Raw genomic sequence first — 21,503 nt, 5'->3', positions numbered from 1 at the left:
ACACGTTTTTTTTAAATGCCAAGGGGACATTAATCGGCTGCTGTAAAGTGGACGTTTGAAAACGTTGATGGCGGACATCAAAAAGTCACATTTCATTTTGCATTATTCATCTGGTAAGGTCTCCGAAACTTCATTTTGTGCCTGGGACGAATGTGTGCAAAGTGAGCAAAGATTCTTCAAAAAAAAGTAGCGGCTACTTTTCAACTCAGTGAAATATTAATAGTCCTCGCGTCGCGCGATGAGCTTAATTCAAATCTCACACGAAGCACATTAATATATTATAATTAATATGGTCATCTGACTTCCCTCAGAGAACCTCCTACCGGAGCTGTGTTATTTATGCCACAATGTGCTACTGCCACCTAACTGAGCCTTTGACTAATCCATGCTTGAATGCAACAACACCACCACACACCATCCCATAGCGCAAAATGCTCTAAAGGTACACACACCATTGTAAAATTGAGGTAAATTTATGATCATTTAGCCTGTGTTGCTCTAAATGCAAATAGCAAAACGAAAACAAAGTAAGATGACCAAAAAAAGTAAAATCAAACAGACGAAGCCAGCCAGCGGTTCAGCTTCTGGATGGTCTATTCACCGGAGAAAGAAAGGAATCAGGGGTAGACAAAAGAGGACAATCCTCTTCAACTGAACACCCAGTCAAACTCACTTCATTTTTGCACAATGTGTCACATACCTGCAGTAACCGTGTTTAAAGTAAACCCTTCTCCGCGATACAATTAAACTAATCGAGGCAGCGGCACGGAAATGGGTTTGTAACAAAGGACCTGGCAAGCTGAAGTGTCAAAAACTACAGAATGAAACCTTGCAACAAAGTGTCACTCGCCTTTGATACCATCGGGATTGTTTAAAAGCGGGATGGTTTGTTGCATTTAAGAAGGAACGATCCAAACGAAAGGGGGAATGCATTAAAAAAAGTTTTTTTTAAAAAATAAAATCAAGCCCTGGCATTAAAAAGCCGAGTCAGCAGGAATCAAAATGCGATGCACATACAAACAACTTTCATGCAAAGATGTATTTGTACTTCAACTTACTCACTGCGGATGGGATGCTGCGGATTTGCTGCGTGCAGATGCTGCCAGCCCCCGGTCGCGCTGTCGATCTGGCTGAAAGGAATCGGATTGTGATCATTCGCCACTCCAGACACCAGGCGTGACTTTTCGCGGGACTCGAAACCCTCCCACCGAAACTGCGCCTGCATTTACCATCTCGCCAGAATGCAGGGCCTGGGTTTTTGTTTTAACTGAGGGGAGGGGGGATGAAACCCAGCCCCGTCCTAAAATAACTCTGAATTAATTCGGGCCAGTTGCAGGTTGCGCTTTTACTTTCTCTTTCTCTGGCTTTCCCCCTCCTCGGGTGTGTCGAATGTGCGGGCTGTGAGCGGCAGGCTGCTCCTGCTCACTCTCTGCTGGAAGGAGCGGGACAGAGGCGGCCTTGGGGAAGAAGATGCACAAACTGCACTTCAGCGGGGAGCCTGTGCCTGACTTTGTGTCCACCGACATCCAGACACTTAATAAACTCTCCAGCCAGGTAACTGCTGTGAACGGGAGTCATTTTTTAAAACACATTGTTTAATGAATGTGCGTGTTTGAATTTGCATGGAAACAGGCTTCACTTCCTGGGAACATACTCATGCAGCAAACATGTTTTGATTGATATATATATGGCCAGGAACAGCGATACCTACTATCAGTATTTAAGCACATGGAAATGGTCGGACTGGAAATCTGAAACTAAAAAATTAAATACTGGGGGGGATAAATACAACAGACCAGTCAGCATCTCTACAGTGAAATTATAAACCCTATCCCATTGTGTGTGTTCATCATAAGGACTGATAAAACTGTTTGAGTGAGCAAAGCCACATCGGTAAAACCAAAATCAATTATAGTCCTATCACATAAGTTGCTTGTGCCTTAATTATTCGAACAACTGTCACCAGTTTGAACATTTCTAGATCAGGTCTGCACCCTCAAGTCTGTCTTTAAAAAAACATTCTAATTTTAATTTACTGTTGTAAGATGCAAGACTGTTCTGTTCCTACCCCCTCCCCCTCTTTTCCCTACTTTCTCCTCAGTTTTTGAGCTTGACAACATTTTCAATCTTAGATATTATTGTAAGTGTCTTTCTTTATGGGGACGACTGCAAGTATTGGGTAACACCCCCACCGCAAACACACACAGATTCTAACTTGCAGAAGACTGTGTCAGCTATCTACAAGAAAACAATTTTAAAATGTGGAAAATATTTGGAAACTGCAACTGAGATAACATTTTTGTAATATGTCTTTGGCTGATGATCTTGGGGACACTTGCAAATCTAGGATGCAAATTTGAAAATTTATTCTGTAAGGAGAAATCCATGATGGCACATGTACCTTGTTCCCATTGGTAAACACACAAGTTCAGCTGGCCTGGCATACACGGATAACATCTAATGTATACACAAGCATTCGTATTTAACCTGAAGATGCATTTACAAACATTACTAACCTTACAGCTCATAAAAATTGGTAGCTATGATGTGGAGATGCCGGCGTTGGACTGGGGTGAGCACAGTAAGAAGTTTTACAACACCAGGTTAAAGTCCAACAGGTTTGTTTCGATGTCACTAGCTTTCGGAGCGCTGCTCCTTCCTCACCTGAGGAAGGAGCAGCGCTCCGAAAGCTAATGACATCGAAACAAACCTGTTGGACTTTAACCTGGTGTTGTAAAACCTCTTACCATAAAAATTGGAACAGTAAGATTCTCTCATCGCCGCTGTTACTCCAACTTGTTTGTCATTCTGAAACATTTTATGGTACAGTGGGCATATCTGCGTAGCTGTTATTAACCTTCTGTTTAATGATATAACTGATCCGAGTCTTCTGTTTTTTTTTAATGTATTTTATTCCAACCATATTCAAAAATACAAAAACATAAATAATCTGGGGAACATTCTCCCCAACTCACAATTTTATAGTCTACAAGTTTTTCCCATTTTTCACCCCCTCCCTGCGACAAACAATTCCTCAAACATGGCCGTGAACAACCCCACCATGCCTCATAGCCCTCCGCTGAACCCCTCAATTCAAATTTAATCTTCTCCAACCAGAGGAAGTCGTACAGGTTCCTTAGCCAGGCCACCACCCCCAACGGCATTATCGACCGCCATTCCAGCAAAGCTCTTCACCGGGCAACCAGAGAGGCGAAGGTCACGGCATCGGCTTTCCTCCCCTCCATCAGCTCCGGCATTTCCGACACCCCAAAAATCACCATCATAGGGTCTGGCCCGGCCTCTATCCCCACAGTCTTTGCTAGCGGCCCAAACACCCCCGTCCAGTATCTCTCTAACTTCTCACACCCCCAAAACATATACACTTGGTTTGCTGGTCCTCGCCCGCACTTCTCACATTCATCTGCCACCCCCTGGAAGAACCCACTCCTCGCCCAAGTCATGTGTACCACCATAAACTGTATCAAACTCATCCTCGCACACGTGCAGGTCGAATTTACCCTGCACAGTGCCTCACTCCACACTCCCCAACCTATCTTCTCTCCCCCCTCCCCAACTCTCCTTCCATTTCTCCTTGATCCTCGCCACTTGCACTCCTCCCCTTCCACGTGCAGAAGCAGCAACAATTCCAATAGCCGAGTTTTCTGTTTACCACAGTTTAGTCATTGTCTGGCCCTCATGTTCAAATTCTCTCTGGCCATAGTAGAGGTGCCAGAGGACTGAAGGATAGATAATCTGTTACCATCATTCAAGAAGGGAAGTAGAGATAAACCAGGTAATTACATTCCTGTGAGTCGAACATTAGTGGTAGGAAAATTATTGGAAAAATTTCCACTTGGAGAGGATTAATCAAGGATAGTCAGCACTGCTTTGTAAGGGGGTAATGTGGTGGTATTGTCAAATGATTGTGATATAGCAGTATTTGTAACGGTATTGTCTTTTCTTTTTTAAAATAAATTTAGAGTGCCCAATTCATTTTTTCCAATTAAGGGGCAATTTAACATGGCCAACCCACCTACCCTGCACAGCTTTGGGTTGTGGGGGTGAAACCAATGCAAACACGGGGAGAATGTGCAAACTCCAGTAGTGGTATTGTTGCTGGGCGAAGTAATTCAGAGGTCCAGTTTAATGATCTGGGGATCCAGGTTTGAATTCCACCACGGCAGGTGATGGAATTTAAACACAATAAAAATAGCCATGAAATCATTGGTGATAGTCGTAAAAACCCATCTGGTTCATTAATGTCCTTTTGAGAAGGAAATCTGCCATCCTTACCTGGCCATTTCCTGGCTGACATGAGACTCCAGACCCACAGCAATGTGGTTGACTCTTAAATGCCCTCGGAAGTGGCCTAGCATTCTTCTCGATTGTATGCAAATGCTACGAAAACACAGAAAAGAACGAAACCGGATGGACCACCCGACATCGACCAAGGCACTGGAAATGACGATGCCAAACCCAGCCCTGTCGACCCTGAAAAGTCCTCCTTACTACCATCTGGGGGCGCGTGCCAAAGTTGGGACAGCTGTCTCACAGACTAGTCAAGCAACAGCCTGATATAGTCATACTCACAGAATCATAGCTAATAATGTCTCAGGCACCACTATCACCATTCCTGGGTATGTCCTGTCTCACTGGCAGAACAGACCAGACCCAGCAGAGCTGGTGGCACAGTGGTATACAGTCAGGAGGAGTTGCCCGAGGAGTCCTCAAAATTGATTCTGGACCCCATGAACTCTCATGGCTTCAGGATAAATGTGGGCAAGGAAACCTCCTGCTGATTACCACGTCCTGTCCACTATCAGCTGGTGAATCAGTACTCCTCCATGTTGAACACCACATGGAGGAAGCACTGAGGTGGCAAGGGCGCAGAATCACTGGATGGAGGATTTCAATGTCCATTAACAAGAAGGCTCGGTAGTACCATCACAGACCGAGCAGGCTGGGTCCTAAAGGAGACAACTGCTAGACTGGGATTGCAGCAGGTGGTGAGGGAACGAACAAGTGGGAAAACATTACTTGACCTCATCCTCACCAACCTGCCTGCTGCAGATGCATCTGTCCATGACAGTATCGGTAGAAGTGACGACCGCACAGTCCTTGTGGAGACAAAGTCCCGTCTTCACACTGAGGATACCTTCCATCATATTGTGTGGCACCACCACTGTGCTAAAAGGGATAGACTTGGAACAGATCTACAACTCAAGACTGGGCATCCATGAGGCGCTGTGGGCCATCAGCAGCAGCAGAATTGTACTTAACTGCAATCTGCAACCTCATGGCCCGGCATACCCCCCACTCTACCATTACCACCAAGCCAGGGGATCAACCCTAGTTCAATGAAGAGTGCTGGAGGACATGCCAGGAGCTACACCAGTCATGCCAGAAAATGAGGTGTCAACCTGGCGAAGTTACAATACAGGACTACTTGTGTGTCAAGCAGCAAGTAATAGACAGAGCTAAGCGATTCCACAACAAACACATCAGATCGAAGCTCTGCAGTCCTGCCACTTACAGCTGTGAATGGTGGTGGACAATTAAACAACTCACTGGAGGAGCAGGCTCCACAAATATTCCCATTCTGAATGATGGAAGAGCCCAGCACATCTGTGCAAAAAACGAGGCTGAAGCATTTGCAACAATCTTCAGCCATAAGTGCCGAGTGGATGATCCATCTTGGTCTCCTCCGGAGGTCCCCAGCATCACAGATGTCAGTCTCCAGCCAATACGATACCCTCCACGTGATATCAAGAAACAGCTGGGCAGCATGGTGGCACAGTGGGTTAGCACTGTGGCCTCACAGCGCCGAGGTCCCAGGCTCGATCCTGGCTCTGGGTCACTGTCCGTGTGAAATTTGCACATTCTCCCCGTGTTTGCATGGGTTTCACCCCCACAACCCAAAAATGTGCAGGGTAGGTGGATCGGCCATGCTAAATTGCCCCTTAATTGGAAAAAATGATTTGGGTACACTAAATTTAAAAAAAAGAAAAAGAAAAAGCTGAAGGCACTGGACACTGCAAAGGCTATGGGCCCTGACAATATTCCAATATTGGTACCAATAACTTGTGCTCTAGAGTTTGCCACACCCATAGCCAAGCTGTTCCAGTATGGCTACAACACTGGCATCTACCCGGCAATGTGGCAAATTGCCCAGGTGTGTCCTTACACAAGAAACAGGACAAATTGAATCCAGCCATTTACCACCCTATTAGTCTACTCTCCATCATCAGCAAAGTGGTGGAAGGAATCATCAACATAGCTATTAAGCGGCACTTAGTCACCAATAACCTGTTCACGGATGCTCAGTTTGTATTCCGCTAGGGTCACTCAGCTCCTGACCTCGTTACAGCCTTGGTTCAAACATGGACAAAAGAGCTGAATGCCAGAGGTGAGGTGAAAGCGACTGCCCTTGACATCAAGGCAGATTTTGACCGAATCAAGGAGCCCTAGCAAAACTGGAGTCAATGGGAATCAGAGGGGAAACTCTCCACTGGTTGAAGTCATACCTGGCACAAAGGAAGATGGTTGTGGTGATTGGAAGTCAATCGTCTCAGCTCCAGGACATCACTACAGGAGTTCCTCAGGGTAGTATCCTCAGCCTAATCATCTTCAGCTACTTCAATTACCTCCCAGTCATCGTAAGGTCAGAAGTGGGGATGTTCGCTGATGATTGCACCATTCGTGACTCTTTACATAATGAAGCAGTCCATGTCCAAATGCAGGAAGACCTGGACTATATCCAGGCTTGGGATGACAAGTGGCAAGTAACATTCGCGCCACACAAATGCCAGGTGAGGAACACTACAAGAGAGAATCTAATTCTCGCCCCTTGATATTCAATGGCATTAACATCGCTGAATCGCTCACAATCAACATCCAGGGGGTTAACCATAATCAGAAACTGAACTGGACTAGCCATGTTAATACCGTGGCTACCAGAACAGGTTAAAGCTAGAGGCTAGGAATCCTACAGTGAGTAACTCACCTCCTTAACCCCCCTCCTCCCCCACAAAATGAAATGCGTGGTCCACCATCTACAAGTCAGGAGTGTAATGGAATACTCTCCAGCCCGCTTGATTCCTCCCCCTTCCACAAACATTTAAACCCTCCACCACCGACGAACCAGTGGCAGCCGTGTGTACCATCTACAAAATGCACTGCAGGAACCCACCAAGTTTTCTTGGGCAGTACGTTCCAAACCCACAACCACTACTATCTAGAAGACAAAAGTAGCAGATACCTGGGAATCCCACTACCTGGAGGTTTCCTCCAAGTCACTGATCAACCCAACTTGGAAATATATCGTCATTCCTTCACTGTCCCTGGGTCAAAGTCCTGGAACTTCCTCCCTAACAGTACTGTAGATGACCTACATCTCAGGAACTGCAGCGATTCAAAAGGCAGGTTACCACGAACTTCTGAAGGACAACTAGCGAATAGCAATAAATGTTGGGCAGTAAATGAATTTAAAAAAAATCATATGTAACAAATTTGATTGCATTTTTTGAAGAGGTGACTAGGTGTATAGATGAGGGCAGCGCATTTGATGTAGTCTACAGTAAGGCTTTAAACAAGGTCCCACATGGGAGACAGATTAAGATGGTAAGAGCCCATCGGATCCAGGACAATTTGGCAAATTGGATCCAAAATTGGCTTAATGGCAGGAGACAGAGGGTGATGGTCGACGGTTTTTTTGTGACTGGAAGCCTGTGTCTGGTGGTGTACCACAGGGATTAGTGCTAAGTCCATTGCTGTTTGTGCTGTACATTAATGATCTAGATGTTAGCACAGTGGGCTAAACAGCTGGCTTGTAATGCAGAACAAGGCCAGCAGCGTGAGTTCAATTCCCATACTGGCCTCCCCGAACAGGCGCCGGAATGTGGCGACTAGGGGCGTTTCACAGTAACTTCATCGAAGCCTACTTGTGACAATAAGCGATTATTATTATTATTAATTATTATTAGATGTGAATGTGGAGTATGATCAGTAAGTTCGCAGATGACACAAAAATTGGTGGAGTAGTAAATAGTAATGGGGAAAGCTTAGATTACAGGATTATATAGATGGGCTGGTCAATGGGTGATGCATTTAGGGAAGACTAACAAGGTAAGGAAATACTCAAAGAACGGCAGGACGTTAGGAAGTACAGAGGACCAGAGGAATCTTGGGCTGCATGTCCAAAGATTCCTGAAGGCAGCAGGGATAGATAAGGTGGTTAAAAAGGCATATGGGATACTTGCCTTTATTAGCCAAGGCATAGAATATAAGAGCAGGGAGGGTTTTGATGGATCGGTATAAAATGCTCATTGGGTCACAGCTAGAGCACTGTGGGCATTAGGAAGGCTGTGATTCCACTAGAAAGAGTGTAAATTTGCTTCACCGGGGTATCGCCTGGGCTAAAAAGTTTCCGCTATGGAGAGAGGCTGGTTAAGCTGGGGTTATTTTCCTAAGAGCAAGGAAGACTGAGGGGAGAACCTGATTGAGGTGTACAAAACTATGAGGGACATAGGGTAAATAGGAAGAAACCTTTCACCTTAGTAGAGTGGTCAATAACCAGGAACATAGATTTAAGGTAATGAGCAGGAGATTTAGAATGGATTTGAGGAGAACCTTTTTGCACCCAGAGGCGGTGGGAATCTGGAACTCACTGCTTGAAAGGGCAATGGAGGCGGGAACCCTCACAACATTAAGAAGCATTTAGATGAGCACTTGAAACACCATAGCATACAAGACTACAGACCAAGTGCTGGAAAATGTGTTTGGTGCTTGATGGTTGGTGCAGACGCGATGGGCTGAAGGGCCTCTTTCTATGTTGTAATTATGGTATAGTGGGTAGTCTCCCTGCCTTTAAGCCAGAAGCCCCGATTCAAGTCCTACTTCAGGACTTGATGGCCAATGAAGAGGTTGAGTATAAACTTGTAAATCCTTCTAAAACATGTTAGTGGCAGATGATAAGAGCAGGAGTGATTCCTGGTCAGCTATGCGATGGAAAAAATAGAACCTCTACTACCCATAGTTCCAGGCAACAACATGCATCTAAACTCAGATTCATTGGGGAAGGGTGGGGAGCCAGTTAGCTCAGTTGGTTGGATGGCTGGTGTGCATCAGATTAATGCAAACAGCAGGGGTTTTGATCCCTGTTCTAGCTGGAGTGGATTTGGGACCTGCCTTTTTGTCCTATCCATAGTGGAGGATGTACCACTGGGTCAGACCTGTCTTTGGGCAGAGAAGTCAGTCACAAAATTGTTATGGCATAGGAGGAGGCCATTTGGCCCATTGTTTCTGCACCAGCTCTCTCAAAAAGAAGAATAGGTAATGGTCTGTTACGAATGTAGTTGTATTAACAATTTCAGGCATTTGTGCTTAAATCACACATTTACAAATTGTTAATCATAGAATCCCTACTGTGCACAAGGAGGCCGTTCGGCCCATCACATCTGCACCAATCCTCTCTGAAAGAGCACTCTACCGAGGCCCAATCCCCATCCTATCCTCGTAACCCACCTAGGAACAATTTAGCATAGCCAATCCACCTAACCTGCTCATCTTTTGACTGTGGGAGGAAACGGGAGAAAACTAGTAAGAAGTCTTACAACACCAGGTTAAAGTCCAACAGGTTTGTTTCAAATCACTAGCTTTTGGAGCACAGTTCCTTCCTCAGGTGAATGAAGAGGTGGATTCCAGAAACATTTATGTGGACAAAGTCAAAGATGCAATACGATACTTTGAATGCGAGTCTTTGCAGGTAATTAAGTCGTTACAGATCCAGATGGAGCAGGTTAAAGAGGTGTGAATTGTCTCAAGCCAGGACAGTTGGTAGGATTTCACACACCCAGGCCAGATGGTGGGGGGTGAATGTAATGCGACATGAATCCCAGGTCCCGGTTGACGCTATTTGAGGAGAAAACTAGGCAGACACGGGAAGAACGTGCAAACTCCACACAGTCACTCGGGGTCGTAATCAAACCCGGGTCCTTGGAGTTGTGAGGCAGCAATGCTAACCATTGTGCCACCGTGCGGTCCTACATAAATTAGGAAATAAAATTAAGTTGTGTTGATCCTTTTTGAGAAAAGTGCATTGATCACTTAAGGGAGTCAAAGTGGTAGTTAAGTTACCGTTAGGTAAAACATGGACATTTAGTATTTTTAGAGTTCTCGTCAAGGTACCAACATTTTACTTAGCAAAGTCATATCTGTGAATACATTTGATGTCTGTTCCTTCTGGTTTTATGCTGTGGAAAGTTTTAAAGCCACTCGTGCCCTAACTATTCCTGCACTACTATATCTAGGTCACCATCCTGTACAGTATTTTGTCCAACTCACCTTCTCATTTGCTTCTGATGCAGTGAGAAACATAAATAATGGGAAGAAGTTGATATTTGTCCTTGGGTGTGTATGTCCACTTCTTCCTCTTCCTATTTAGTTTTATTTTAAACTAAACAAACTACTGCTGCAGAAGCAATGAAAAAGTTGGGGTAAAATCCAAGCTTTCTTTGAAAAGGGTGAAGACACTTGGGGTAGAGGCAGCTATGTTTTTGAGTTGGTAGGTTTCAAGAGTAATTAAAAATAAAATTAGATTAGTGATTACTTTTAGAATTTATTTGGCTAAGTTGTATTTTAATTGTGATTTAGTTTGTATTATTTACATTTCACGTATCTTATTTGCAGCAATTCTCGGCATTAACAGAGATAATCTTCCGCTTTATTACAGAGCCCACAGAGGTAAGAAATGCTGTAAAATATAGCAGTTCTATTGAGTGTACATTATATTTAAGGGGTAGTATTTTGTTTGAGACATTTCTAGCTGGCACAGTCCAAGGAGAGGTTAGTCTGAAACTAAATTGGAGTATTGCCATGCTTGCTACCTGAACAATAAAGTGCAGTAAAACAGCAAAGAGGCGATCTTGCCAATTGGACACTTGCTGTGTTTGTATGGAATTCTTGCATTTGTTATTTTAAGAGCCCAGATAAAACAAAGTGTTGAAACATTCTTTTGCTAATACCAACAAGAGTAATATCTGGCCCAATATCTTCTGTACCATGGACGTTTGCACTGCAGTCTTTCATTCTCGCTGAAGGTTTGTATGTCCCCATTCATTCACATTTTCTCCCGCACCATTTTTAGGCGCCCCCCGCCCCCCCAAGGCCATGCATCAAGAGAAATCAAATTAATAGGTGGTTGGTTCCCAGACCTTTGCTTGTGTTGCTTATGAGACAGCAGCTGGAATGTATGCGAGCACAGCCTCTTGGTTACTCTCCAGTTTCTGCCAAGAAACTCCTTTAGTGGTTCTCCAATGCAGAATGACTGACATTGGCAGTTTAACCTTGCTTTGTGGTGGGCTGTAGACAAGAGCTGACATCTTCTTCCTGTACAGTCCAAATGCCATGCACAATACGGTTATATATTTTTTAAGATGTGGAGATGCCGGCATTGGACTGGGGTGGGCACAGTAAGAAGTCTTACAACACCAGGTTAAAGTCCAACAGGTTTGTTCGGAATCACTAGCTTTCGGAGCGTAGCTTCTTTATCAGGTGAGTAAACTAAATCACAGGCGATTCACCTGATGAAGGAGCTACGCTCCGAAAGCTGGTGATTCCAAACAACCTGTTGAACTTTAACCTGGGGTTGTAAGACTTCTTTTATGTTTTTTTAAGTTAAGGCTGCTTCCAGCTCTCCATTCTGTAACCCTGTATTAGAGACCATCCTCGGCCAAAATGATATGCACAGCTCGTTGTTACGTTGCTAATGTCATGTGAGAGTACCTTTAAGAAATGGGTGTTTAAGAAATGTACCTTTATCAGTGATGTCAGAGTGTGGGTGGAGCTTGGCTGTCTGTCAGCTTTTTACTTTCGTTTTAGGCTGTTTGCTGCAGGGTGTGTTTTAGTTTAGTTTTCAGAGCTGGATAGCTGCAGTCACAGCCAGAAGGGGTATTAGTCTCTCTCTCTGTAATCTAAAAACTGTAAATCGATCCTTTGGTGATTTAAAACTAATAACTGCTCTCAGTAGTGACTTTAACCTGATGTGCTTCTGTTAAAATTCCTTTCTTAAGTCTTATGGATGTTAAAAGGAAAGCTTAACGGATTACTTCGTGTTATATTTGAATTAATGGTTGCTAAGATGTCCACTGTATGTTTTAAAAAGGTTGAGTTCATAGAATAAACATTGTTTTGCTTTAAAAAAATACTTATTCCATTTCTGCTGTACCACACCTGTAGAGTGGGCCGTGTGCTCCCCATACCACAACCTATTAAAAGTTGTGGGTCAGGTGAACTCCATGATACACTTTGGGGTTCTCTAAACCCTGGCCCATAACACCAAGAATCGAGCACCTAAGAGGTGTGCATCAATGGCCCAAGATTATCTTTCAAAATAATAACTTTTATTTCACCCTGCTGCCAAGTGCAGCCCCTCTGTTTTTGGCTTCTGTGAAGCAACACTAATGCAGCAAGATCATTGTGTTGCCTAATCTGTCATTGCACTAGCTTCGGAAAATTGATAAGCTTGTTTCTTTTACACAATGTTGTTTAAAGTTGCTATTTCTAAATTGCTTTGTATTTTTCCTCATTTTCAGTCTGAGCGATTGTTAAGCCAACTCAGTGAGTTTGCCTCACAGAATGGAATGAGCCCAGGCCCATTGAAAAACATTGTGAAAAGTGTCCTGTTGGTTCCTAATGGTGAGCGATGGTTGGAATTATATTGGCATATGCTGTCAGCTTTCTAATCCTTTCTTGTGCCAGGGAAGATTTATGTGTCACTGTATAAAATACGACACATTACAGTGCATTAAAAATGTTTCTGCCCGAGATATTCTCTTGGGTTCTCGCCCACAGATTTCTCCCATGTGCTTCATGATTAATACCTATTTAATCTATCTATTAATATCTTTAACATCTAGACATACACTAACATGACCTGGGGCCATAAAAATGAATACCGATATTACACGAACTAGATCAAGCAGTCAGGAAGGACATAGGAAAAACAGAGGCCAAAATAAGTGACCAGATGGCCAAAAGACAGCCTGCCAGAAGGAAACACTAAGGCCAAGACATCGGTGCCAGCGATGGAAGGACTGCCACTCACTGATCAGCCTCTACAACCATAAAGGACTTTCTTCAATACAAAAGTGACAGACACCCCGGGCGCAGTCCCATCCTCCCCCGCAATGGACGGATGCGTTCGTCATAAACTTTTGTGACCACCTGTGCTTCTCTAATCTTTTGAATTGTTGATTAACAATTTGGTGTTAACTGAAAAGCATCAGATCGCTTTACTTCACAGTCAGCAAGTGAACACACAGTATAACTGTAAGACCCATGTCACGTTGATTTAATTTCTGTAAACATCCTTGTAATATAGAAAATAGGAGACCACTCTTGACTATCCCTGTTACAGGGATTTCAATCTTTTTTTCCCTCAGTTTTTCTCTACTCTAACCAGCTCTACTTGGGGTATCTATCCTTCCCCTTACCAAACATTACAACAAAACGATCCTATATTATATGTTTTTGCTCTTTTGTCCCTAGCTGGACAGGAAGCCAGTGGTTCGCCCTCTCTGTGCAGACAATGGCCAGCAAGGTTGAGAATTAAACTGGTGATTTCAACACCCTGCCACTATCATTCCTTAAGTTGGAGCCCACGAGAAACTTGCTCAAATTTTTCAAATCCATGAGACCATCTCACAGTTGTAAGTCAGTGGACACTTAGTTGCTGATATTAGTGGAGAGATAGAAAAGGAGCAGAGTAGCACATTGAAAATGAAGCAAGACTGGGGTATGGAGACCGTGACAATCTTATCAGCATTTTCTCATTTAAGCAAAATTCTTTAATCTCCTGCCTGCTGGCCAGATTGTTGTCTGGCTAGGGGAGCACAAATCAGTGGACAATGGTCATATTTGGGTTAGGGGTGGAGGAACGGTGGCATTGAGATGTGGGGGAGACGTCTTGCTTCAATTGGAGGACCTGCACCTCCTGGAAAGACCTAAAAATTAAATTTTAAACTGACCTTCTGATCCCTCTCCGTATACGTTTCTCCTGATGGGGAAGCTGACCCTGAACACCCTCACTTCCCACTCAGACCTCTGACTGATGATATTGCATTTTGGATCCTGATGACCTAACTGGGCCCAATCTGCATGTTTATAACAGGACCCTGCTCAACTACTCACAAAAGCTGGCTAATGTGGGGAGACAACTGGAGGGAAGCGGGATCAGTTGGAAGAGATTGGGTGGTGTACATGTCACTTGTTATTTGAATTGCTGCCCACCTGACTTCTGCCAGCTGGGGGTAGTTAAGGTTAAAGCCTTAGTTGCTCACTGTTGCAGTACTGTAATGATGTAATGACTCTCTGCCAAGAACACATAATGAAGTTTGACTGAGAGACCAGAAATCCATTTGTCTGTTGAAACACTTGGAGCTCTAGAGAAAACATTGCATGCTTGACAGCTTTGGCTCTTTGATCTATGCTGTCAATTTCACATTGTTAATTTACACAAGATAAAGAGGTTGCAAGTGCTAGCAGTTTCAGAAACGCTAAAGGATCTGAATGATTCACACTTTTATTGGACTGTAGTACAAGGACCTTTCCTTAATAAAGTGGAGAGTTGTCAACAAATTACATTTTTAAGCTTTTTCTTACTATCACTATAGGGATTATTGTTCCTCACTGTGTATGGTGGGTAAATGCCATGGAAGTGCCACAGCTTGGCATGTGGGGGGAGGCATGAGGAGACTTCAAAATTTAACTTTTTAAAAGTTCCTCTCATGTAGACTTTGGTTCACAATACCTCTGAGGTGCCATGTACCATGACTTATTGCCTGACTCCATGAAAATTACAGAGGACTAAGACATGTCTATCCATGCAATGGAACCAGCCAGGTCTGGGGTGCAGGATGCCGAACAAGCTCGCACTCTTAAAAGGTACTCCAGAAAATCGGAAACCCCAGAAATTGTATGAGAAACTTTGGAATCTGGTCCTGGCTGCCATTTTGAAAGGCCTCCATAGCTATCCCAACTCGGTGAAAACCCAGGTCACGTATCATATTTTTGATCCAATTATAACAACTCCTTGTTGTCACTCCCCATATTAGCCAGCTTTTGTTTTTTCTTCTAATTGGGCAAAAATTATCTACTTTAAAGCATAAACAGTTAGAGCAAAGTGCTTGATCCATGTTATATTATTACATCTTTGAATAAGTAAGGACAATAGAAAGGAGATAGGAGAAAATTATGTTAAACAAAGGAAATTTCACCCCAAGACAACTGCAATCTGGTATACAAATGAGATGATATTCTTCGACTATGTTTCGATAAATCCTTTAACTTGATAACTGCTGTTTTTGAATCCTCCAGTCCAATAGGTGTGCAAGCTGTGGCACCTGAGCCATGGCACTATCGTGCTTGAAGCACAGGCAATCTGGCTCACCGATACCTATACTTATTACCTAGGCATTTTCAAAGTCGGGGTCGCAACCCACGGGTGGGTGTTGGGAGGGTCGCAGAGCCGTCAGTCGCGGCGCTCCCGATCGCACAGATTTGCGCGCAACAGCCACAGCAGCCGGCTTTTAACAATCTGTGGTTTGCACATTGCACCTATGAGTGTCGCAGTACGCCCGCATTTTTTTATATAGTCGCGGCTGTCATTTTGAAGGCTGCTTGCAGCCGACATTGTTAAAAGCCGGCTGTTGCATGCAAATTTGCGCAATCGGAGGCTCGGGAGATGATTTTCTTTTTAAATTTAATGTAATGTTCCTGCCTGAAGGGAGGCAGAGAGCAGGTCACGCCCACGGACATCGACGTCACGTGCTTTGCGATTGCGATTCCTCCATTTCGTCAGCAGCAAACAAGTAAAAGACCAAGCAGGGTCACCTCTTGCATTAAAGGTAAGAGAAAATGGTGGGTCCCGAAGATCGTCGGGCGTGGGTCCTGAAGGTCGCCCGGCGTGGGTCCCGAAGGTCGTCCGCCGTGGGTCCCGAAGGTCGTCCAGCGTGGGTCCCGATGGTCGGCTGGCGTGGGTCCCGAAGGTCACACGGTGTGGGTCCCGAAGGTCGCCCGGAGTGGGTCCCGAAGATCGTCCAGCGTGGGTCCCGAAGGTCGGCCGGAGTGGGTCCCGAAGATCGTCCAGCGTGGGTCCCGAAGGTCGGCCGGAGTGGGCCCCAAGGTCGGCCGGAGTGGGTCCCGAAGGTCGCCCAGAGTGGGTCCCGAAGATCGTCCAGCGTGGGTCCCGAAGGTCGGCCGGAGTGGGTCCCGAAGATCGTCCAGCGTGGGTCCCGAAGGTCGGCCGGAGTAGGTCCCGAAGATCATCCGGCGTGGGTCCCGAAGGTCGGCCGGAGTGGATCTCGAAGGTCGTCCGGCGTGGATCCCGAAGATGGTCCAGCTTGGGTCCCGAAGGTCGGCCGGCGTGGATCCCGAAGATCGTCTGGCGTGGGTCCCGAAGGTCGGCCGGCGTGCGACCCGAAAGTCGCCCGGTGTGGGTCCCGAAGGTTGTCCGCCATGGGTCCCAAAGGCCGCCCAGAGTGGGTCCCGAAGATCGTCCAGCGTGGGTCCAGAAGGTTGGCCGGAGTGGGTCCCGAAGGTCGTCCGGCGTGGATCCCGAAGATGGTCCAGCGTGGGTCCCGAAGGTCTGCCGGCTTGGGTCCCGAAGGTCGGCCGGCGTGGATCCCGAAGATCGTCTGGCGTGGGTCCCGAAGGTCGACCGGCGTGGGTCCCGAAGGTCGGCCAGAGTGGGTCCCGAAGGTCGGCCAGCGTGGATCCCGAAGATCGTCCAGCGTGGGTCCCGAAGGTCAACCGGCGTGGGTCCCGAAGGTCGGCCGGCGTGGGTCCCGAAGATCGTCCAGCGTGGGTCCCGAAGGTTGGCCGGCGTGGGTCCCGAAGGTCGACCGGCGTGGGTCCCGAAGGTCGGCCGGCGTGGCTCCCGAAGGTCGGCCGGCGTGGCTCCCGAAGGTCGTCCGGCGTGGGTCCCGAAGCTCGGCCGGCGTGGGTCCCGAAGGTCGGCTGGCGTGGGTCCAGAAAGTTGGCCAGTTGGTAAAAATGGGTCCTCAGAAAAAAAGTTTGAAAAACACTGCTCTAATCTATTTGAATGTTATGAGCTGGAGATATAAAAAGGCTTGTTCTTAGCACTTTTAACTCATTCTGGATAAGTCTAACTGCAACATCAACACCTAAATTTGAGTTGTATGAAAATGACATGGAATGTGGATTTAAATCTAGTCTGATCCCTGAGTTGTGGTGGTATGCACTAATGTGGCACAGTGCCAAAACCTTGCCTTAATTAAACTGGGTAACGACAGAAGAAACGGCATATAAAATGTTTTGTGTAGTTTATCGCAAGAAGAAATTCTATAATTATGGGAAATTAGTTGTAAAATGTTAACAGATCTATGTTCTTATAATTATAAATCAAATACGTTCACCTTTCCTACAGGTGCATTGAAGGGGAATTTGACAGCTGACCATGTCAAGACTGATTTCATCACTTTGGGTCAGTAGCATTCTATCATTAAACTCCTCCTTGAAAAATTTCCCATTGAATAATTTTTTAAAGCACTTTTTGTTTACTTATTTCCAAAGGACTAAGTGAGGAAAAGGCTGGATGCTTTGCAGAAAAGGTAAGTTATTTTGTTCTACCATGCAATATTTAAAATTTTTTACCATGACTGCCTTGGATTTAACCTAAAATGAGAAGATGAATCAAAGCATGCAACTCCAAAAGTGTTCACTTGTGAATTTATTTAATCTTAAACATTGCTATCGTGCCTGCCTCCACCACCTCCACATGATTATTCACAATATTCAAAACAAGAAATCCAAGTTGTTTTGATAATTGGAACTAATGTGATGTGTCAGCTTGATTGTGGTTCAATGGTATGGTCGTGTGACCTAATGCCAGGGCTCATTATTAGTAGGTATCTACATGATTTGGGCACCAAATAGTGCTTGGAGGAACATTGGATATTCAAAACACTTGCCTGACGTTGTGTGTTTCTATTATCACATTACACTAACTGCATGTATATTTATCTATTTCATAGACTTTCTGCTTGTGTGATTTTGGTGCTGGGGTTCAGCATGGCTACAACCCCTTTTTGCATTGCTTGAAAGCAAAGGAGTGTTATCAGGTGCTGGAGCTATCCCAGCCCTCTGTAATGCAAACACAAGGGTACAACTTATATAGAATCATTTGAATCTATTTGTAGCAGTGTAGTGTCCTTTTCTGTCAGAGTATTGGGGAGCAACGGGAACCATTAATGGATAAACAATTAAACTAAGGCACAGGGTACACAATGGTCTAAGAAAGGATCCTTGGAACCCTACCAAAAGCCTATCAAATACTCAGTAAGAAAGAAACATGGAAGAAAACTTTTAAAAAGGGGCAGTGTGAAATACTGTGGAGTGAATACACTCAAAAGAAATACATTTTCTGTCCAGAGAAGTGGATGCTCACAAATTGGTATTTGAAGTCTTGTCGCATTATCTGTTGACACAGTACCAATCTAATGCTAAAGACAGTATGAGGATGACATCTTAGATCAAAGTTTTAAATGGTGGTGCTCAACAACAGTCATTTTGGGTTTCAGCCCTATTGCTTGTGGCCTGTGGCTTCATGTGGTTGAAATTCACACTTTACTCTGCAATATTTCCATCCCTTTGCCCCTTTTTCCTCCAGTGAGAGGAAAGCAATAGAATGTTACAACAAAACAAAATGCCCCAGCATTCATTGAGCAAATGAAAGGGCTGGGTTTAAGAGACAAGAATTATCTTGGGACTATTTAGAAAACCAGAAGCTCACTTATTTCAGAATTGTAGGCATAGACTGCTGTTCCGTAACAGTAAATTCCAGACTGAGATTGATAGAGTTTTGGTCAATAAGAAATCAAGAGATGTGAGGATAGGGCAAGAAAGTGATATCTTTGTTGGGAGTTCAGCCATGATCTTGTTGAATGACAGAGGAGACTTGAGGTGCCATACAACCTACTCCTGCTCATATTCCTTACGTTCGCTCCATGGGGCAATATATTGGAAAATAATTAGTGGTGTTTAGCAAGGCACTGTCAACAAAACTTTGGTTCTAACGAAACATTCCATTGCAGGTCTTCATTATTTCCTCATTTATTAGCTTCATTTTTAAAGATACTAAACTTACATTGGAGTATGAACTGTGCGCATCATTTAATCATGAGTTGTATTTTCAGTGGAAGCTGAATTCTGCAGTGCTGTCAAGGCTGGCAATAGGACAAACATTGACTGTCAATCAGTTAGTCGATATGGAGTGGAAATTTGGAGGTAATTTTCAAATTCATTTTGTAGATATTGGATCTCTTGATGTAATACTGGTCTTCAAAAAATACACATATCACTAAACTAACTCTCCCACTCCCCCTCCTCACAGTACTATGGGTGTACCTATATCGCATGGACTGCAGCGGTTCAAGAAGGCAGCTCACCACCACTTTCTCGAGGGCAATTAGAGATGGGCAATAAATGCTGGCTAAGCCAATGATGCCTACATCCCTTGAATGAATTAAAAATCAAGTGATGTATGTTGATATAGATCACTGTGAACAGACTCGTTGTGATATAAATCCCTCAGACCAAGCCCACCAATTGACATAGCAGGCGGGATTTTCCACCGACCCCATGGCGTGTTTTGCAGCGGCGAAGGCGAATTGGCCAGTGGTGGTGTCTTCTGGTCCCGCCGATGTTAACGTCTTTTTCTGTGGTTCGCCCTCTCTGCTGCTGGGGAACCCACCATTGTTTGGGGTTTGGGGGGGGTCGCCATCCGCGGGTCCAAAGCATCCCACCGGCAGGTAGGGCTGGAAAGTTTCAGCCAGTCATTTCCACAAAATCTCTTGTGTGGCAGTCAGTTTAACCCAGTAATTGTAATTTGCACAAGGGAATTTCATGCAAACAGATTAGTGTATGCAATTCCATATCATTATTGAAGACAATCACTTGAAATTAAGGTGCATTTAAACTACAGGTATATCACTTCATACAGGCAGTGTAATTCAGAAATTGAGACTCAGACTGAAGTGGAATGATACTTTCTGCCTTCAGGGAGTCTATACTGTTGTTAAATTGAAACCTGAGTCTAGGATTTATACTGTAATGGTAGCAAAGGTGAAAAGAAGTAGGGCATGATTTAGCGGAAATGAAACCGAGTCCAATGTCAAGAGCTTTTAGCCTGGTGTTTCCCGGCGCTGCTTGTGTCAAGAAAGACCCCGCTATCTAACGGGACTGTTTTAATTTGAGATCTCAGCGGGAAACGCTGCGCTTCGTCTCTCATCCTGAACTGAGGAACTCCGCTCGCCATTTTTAAATGCCTCCCCGATCTCGAAACCTCCGGACCCCCCCAATGCCCCAACTTACCTATAAGAGGGTCATCGAGCATTCCACACCCGATATAATAGGGGAAGAGCACCTCCGGGCCCGATTCCTGCCATGGCCAAAATGCCAGCTGGGCACCTTGGCCCTGGCACCCTGATAGTGCCCCTACCAGCCTGGCATTGCCACCTGGGCACCCTGGCAGTGCCGGGGTGGCCCTGTCAGGATGTCAAACCTGAAATGCCAGGGTGCCTATGTGGCATTGGGGCTGCCAGGATATCACCTTGCCCAGACCCAGCCACCCAGGTTCCCCTGATCCCCCCAAGTACTGGTACACCTGATCCCCGTTTGTGGAGACCAGTGCTAACCGATGCTCGCCTGGAGTCTCCGAGGTGAAGAGATTCGATCTGGTTCGGATGCAACGTCTTGTAGCATCCGTAGTCTTGTAGTTGAGGTTTGAGTCACAGGTTTAGGTTGATTGTGGAATAGACTTTCCTCATTTGGATTCAGTCTGAGTGTTGGGGCAGGAAGAGGGCATGATCAGTGGCATGGGAGTAGTTTAATGCAAGGGGTATAAAATCGTGATATCGTTCTTCCAAGTGTTTAACTGAAAGATATTTTGGTCCATGTATGTCTTGATATTAAGCAGGCAGTTTGTCGACGTAGATTTTATAATGAGGTCAACAGCAAGTCTAGCTTTCCTCGAAATATGAAACTGACTGCTGAATATGTTGTTCAAGACTTTGTATTAAACCTAAATAATGCTCATGCGGCATTGAAACCGCAGGCCCAGCAACTCTAACGTTTCGTCTCCCGATGGAGGGGGGACGGTGGGAGAGGATCCTTCATAGAAACACAGAGAGACAATAAACAGCTGGTATACGCACTGCTTCCAATTATCTTGCGGATTCTTTTGAGAGCCGTGTTAGGTGTGCCAAGCGAGTGTGTTTTAGTTAAAGGTAAACCCCTCCAAAACATGACCTGGGCTAAAGTCAAATTCTTTTTGTCTAAAATATTAATCTCAAAAACTCAACTGTTACACTAGTCAACACAGTAACCATTGTTCTAACATTGGCATATATAACCGAGCATTCATACTGATGTAATTTCACTCCCGAGTAATTAATTATAGCACTGTTGATGCGTACAATAAGGTAAAG

The 21,503-nt window shown here is 44.9% G+C and overlaps 2 protein-coding genes across 12 annotated transcripts in view; one reads left to right on the top strand and one right to left on the bottom strand.

Annotated features, from left to right (window-relative positions):
- dnmt3bb.1 (DNA (cytosine-5-)-methyltransferase 3 beta, duplicate b.1) overlaps window positions 1–1,225 on the bottom strand; it is a 352,173-nt gene extending 350,948 nt beyond the window's left edge. For 5 of the 9 annotated variants that reach the window (XM_072514981.1, XM_072514983.1, XM_072514985.1 and 2 more), the window contains exon 1: window positions 1,059–1,225. In XM_072514981.1, the coding sequence (XP_072371082.1) occupies window positions 1,059–1,225 (167 nt within the window). Of the gene's footprint in view, window positions 1–700; window positions 840–1,058 lie in introns of those variants that run through there. The other 4 variants (XM_072514982.1, XM_072514984.1, XM_072514989.1 and 1 more) reach the window with 4 other exon arrangements.
- A 168-nt stretch (window positions 1,226–1,393) lies between these two features.
- commd7 (COMM domain containing 7) overlaps window positions 1,394–21,503 on the top strand; it is a 36,400-nt gene continuing 16,290 nt past the window's right edge. For all 3 annotated transcript variants that reach the window (XR_011948792.1, XM_072514991.1, XM_072514990.1), the window contains exons 1-6: window positions 1,394–1,554; window positions 10,687–10,740; window positions 12,591–12,693; window positions 17,444–17,500; window positions 17,590–17,627; window positions 19,212–19,302. Coding sequence is in view for 2 of the 3 variants with exons in the window: in XM_072514991.1 (XP_072371092.1) it covers window positions 1,471–1,554; window positions 10,687–10,740; window positions 12,591–12,693; window positions 17,444–17,500; window positions 17,590–17,627; window positions 19,212–19,302 (427 nt within the window). In the remaining variant the exon portion in view is untranslated. The remainder of the gene's footprint in view (window positions 1,555–10,686; window positions 10,741–12,590; window positions 12,694–17,443; window positions 17,501–17,589; window positions 17,628–19,211; window positions 19,303–21,503) is intronic.

This window comes from Scyliorhinus torazame, chromosome 8 (assembly GCF_047496885.1).
Source record: "Scyliorhinus torazame isolate Kashiwa2021f chromosome 8, sScyTor2.1, whole genome shotgun sequence".
Classification (NCBI taxonomy): Eukaryota; Metazoa; Chordata; class Chondrichthyes; order Carcharhiniformes; family Scyliorhinidae; genus Scyliorhinus; species Scyliorhinus torazame.
This window is presented reverse-complemented; position numbering and strand designations above follow the sequence as displayed.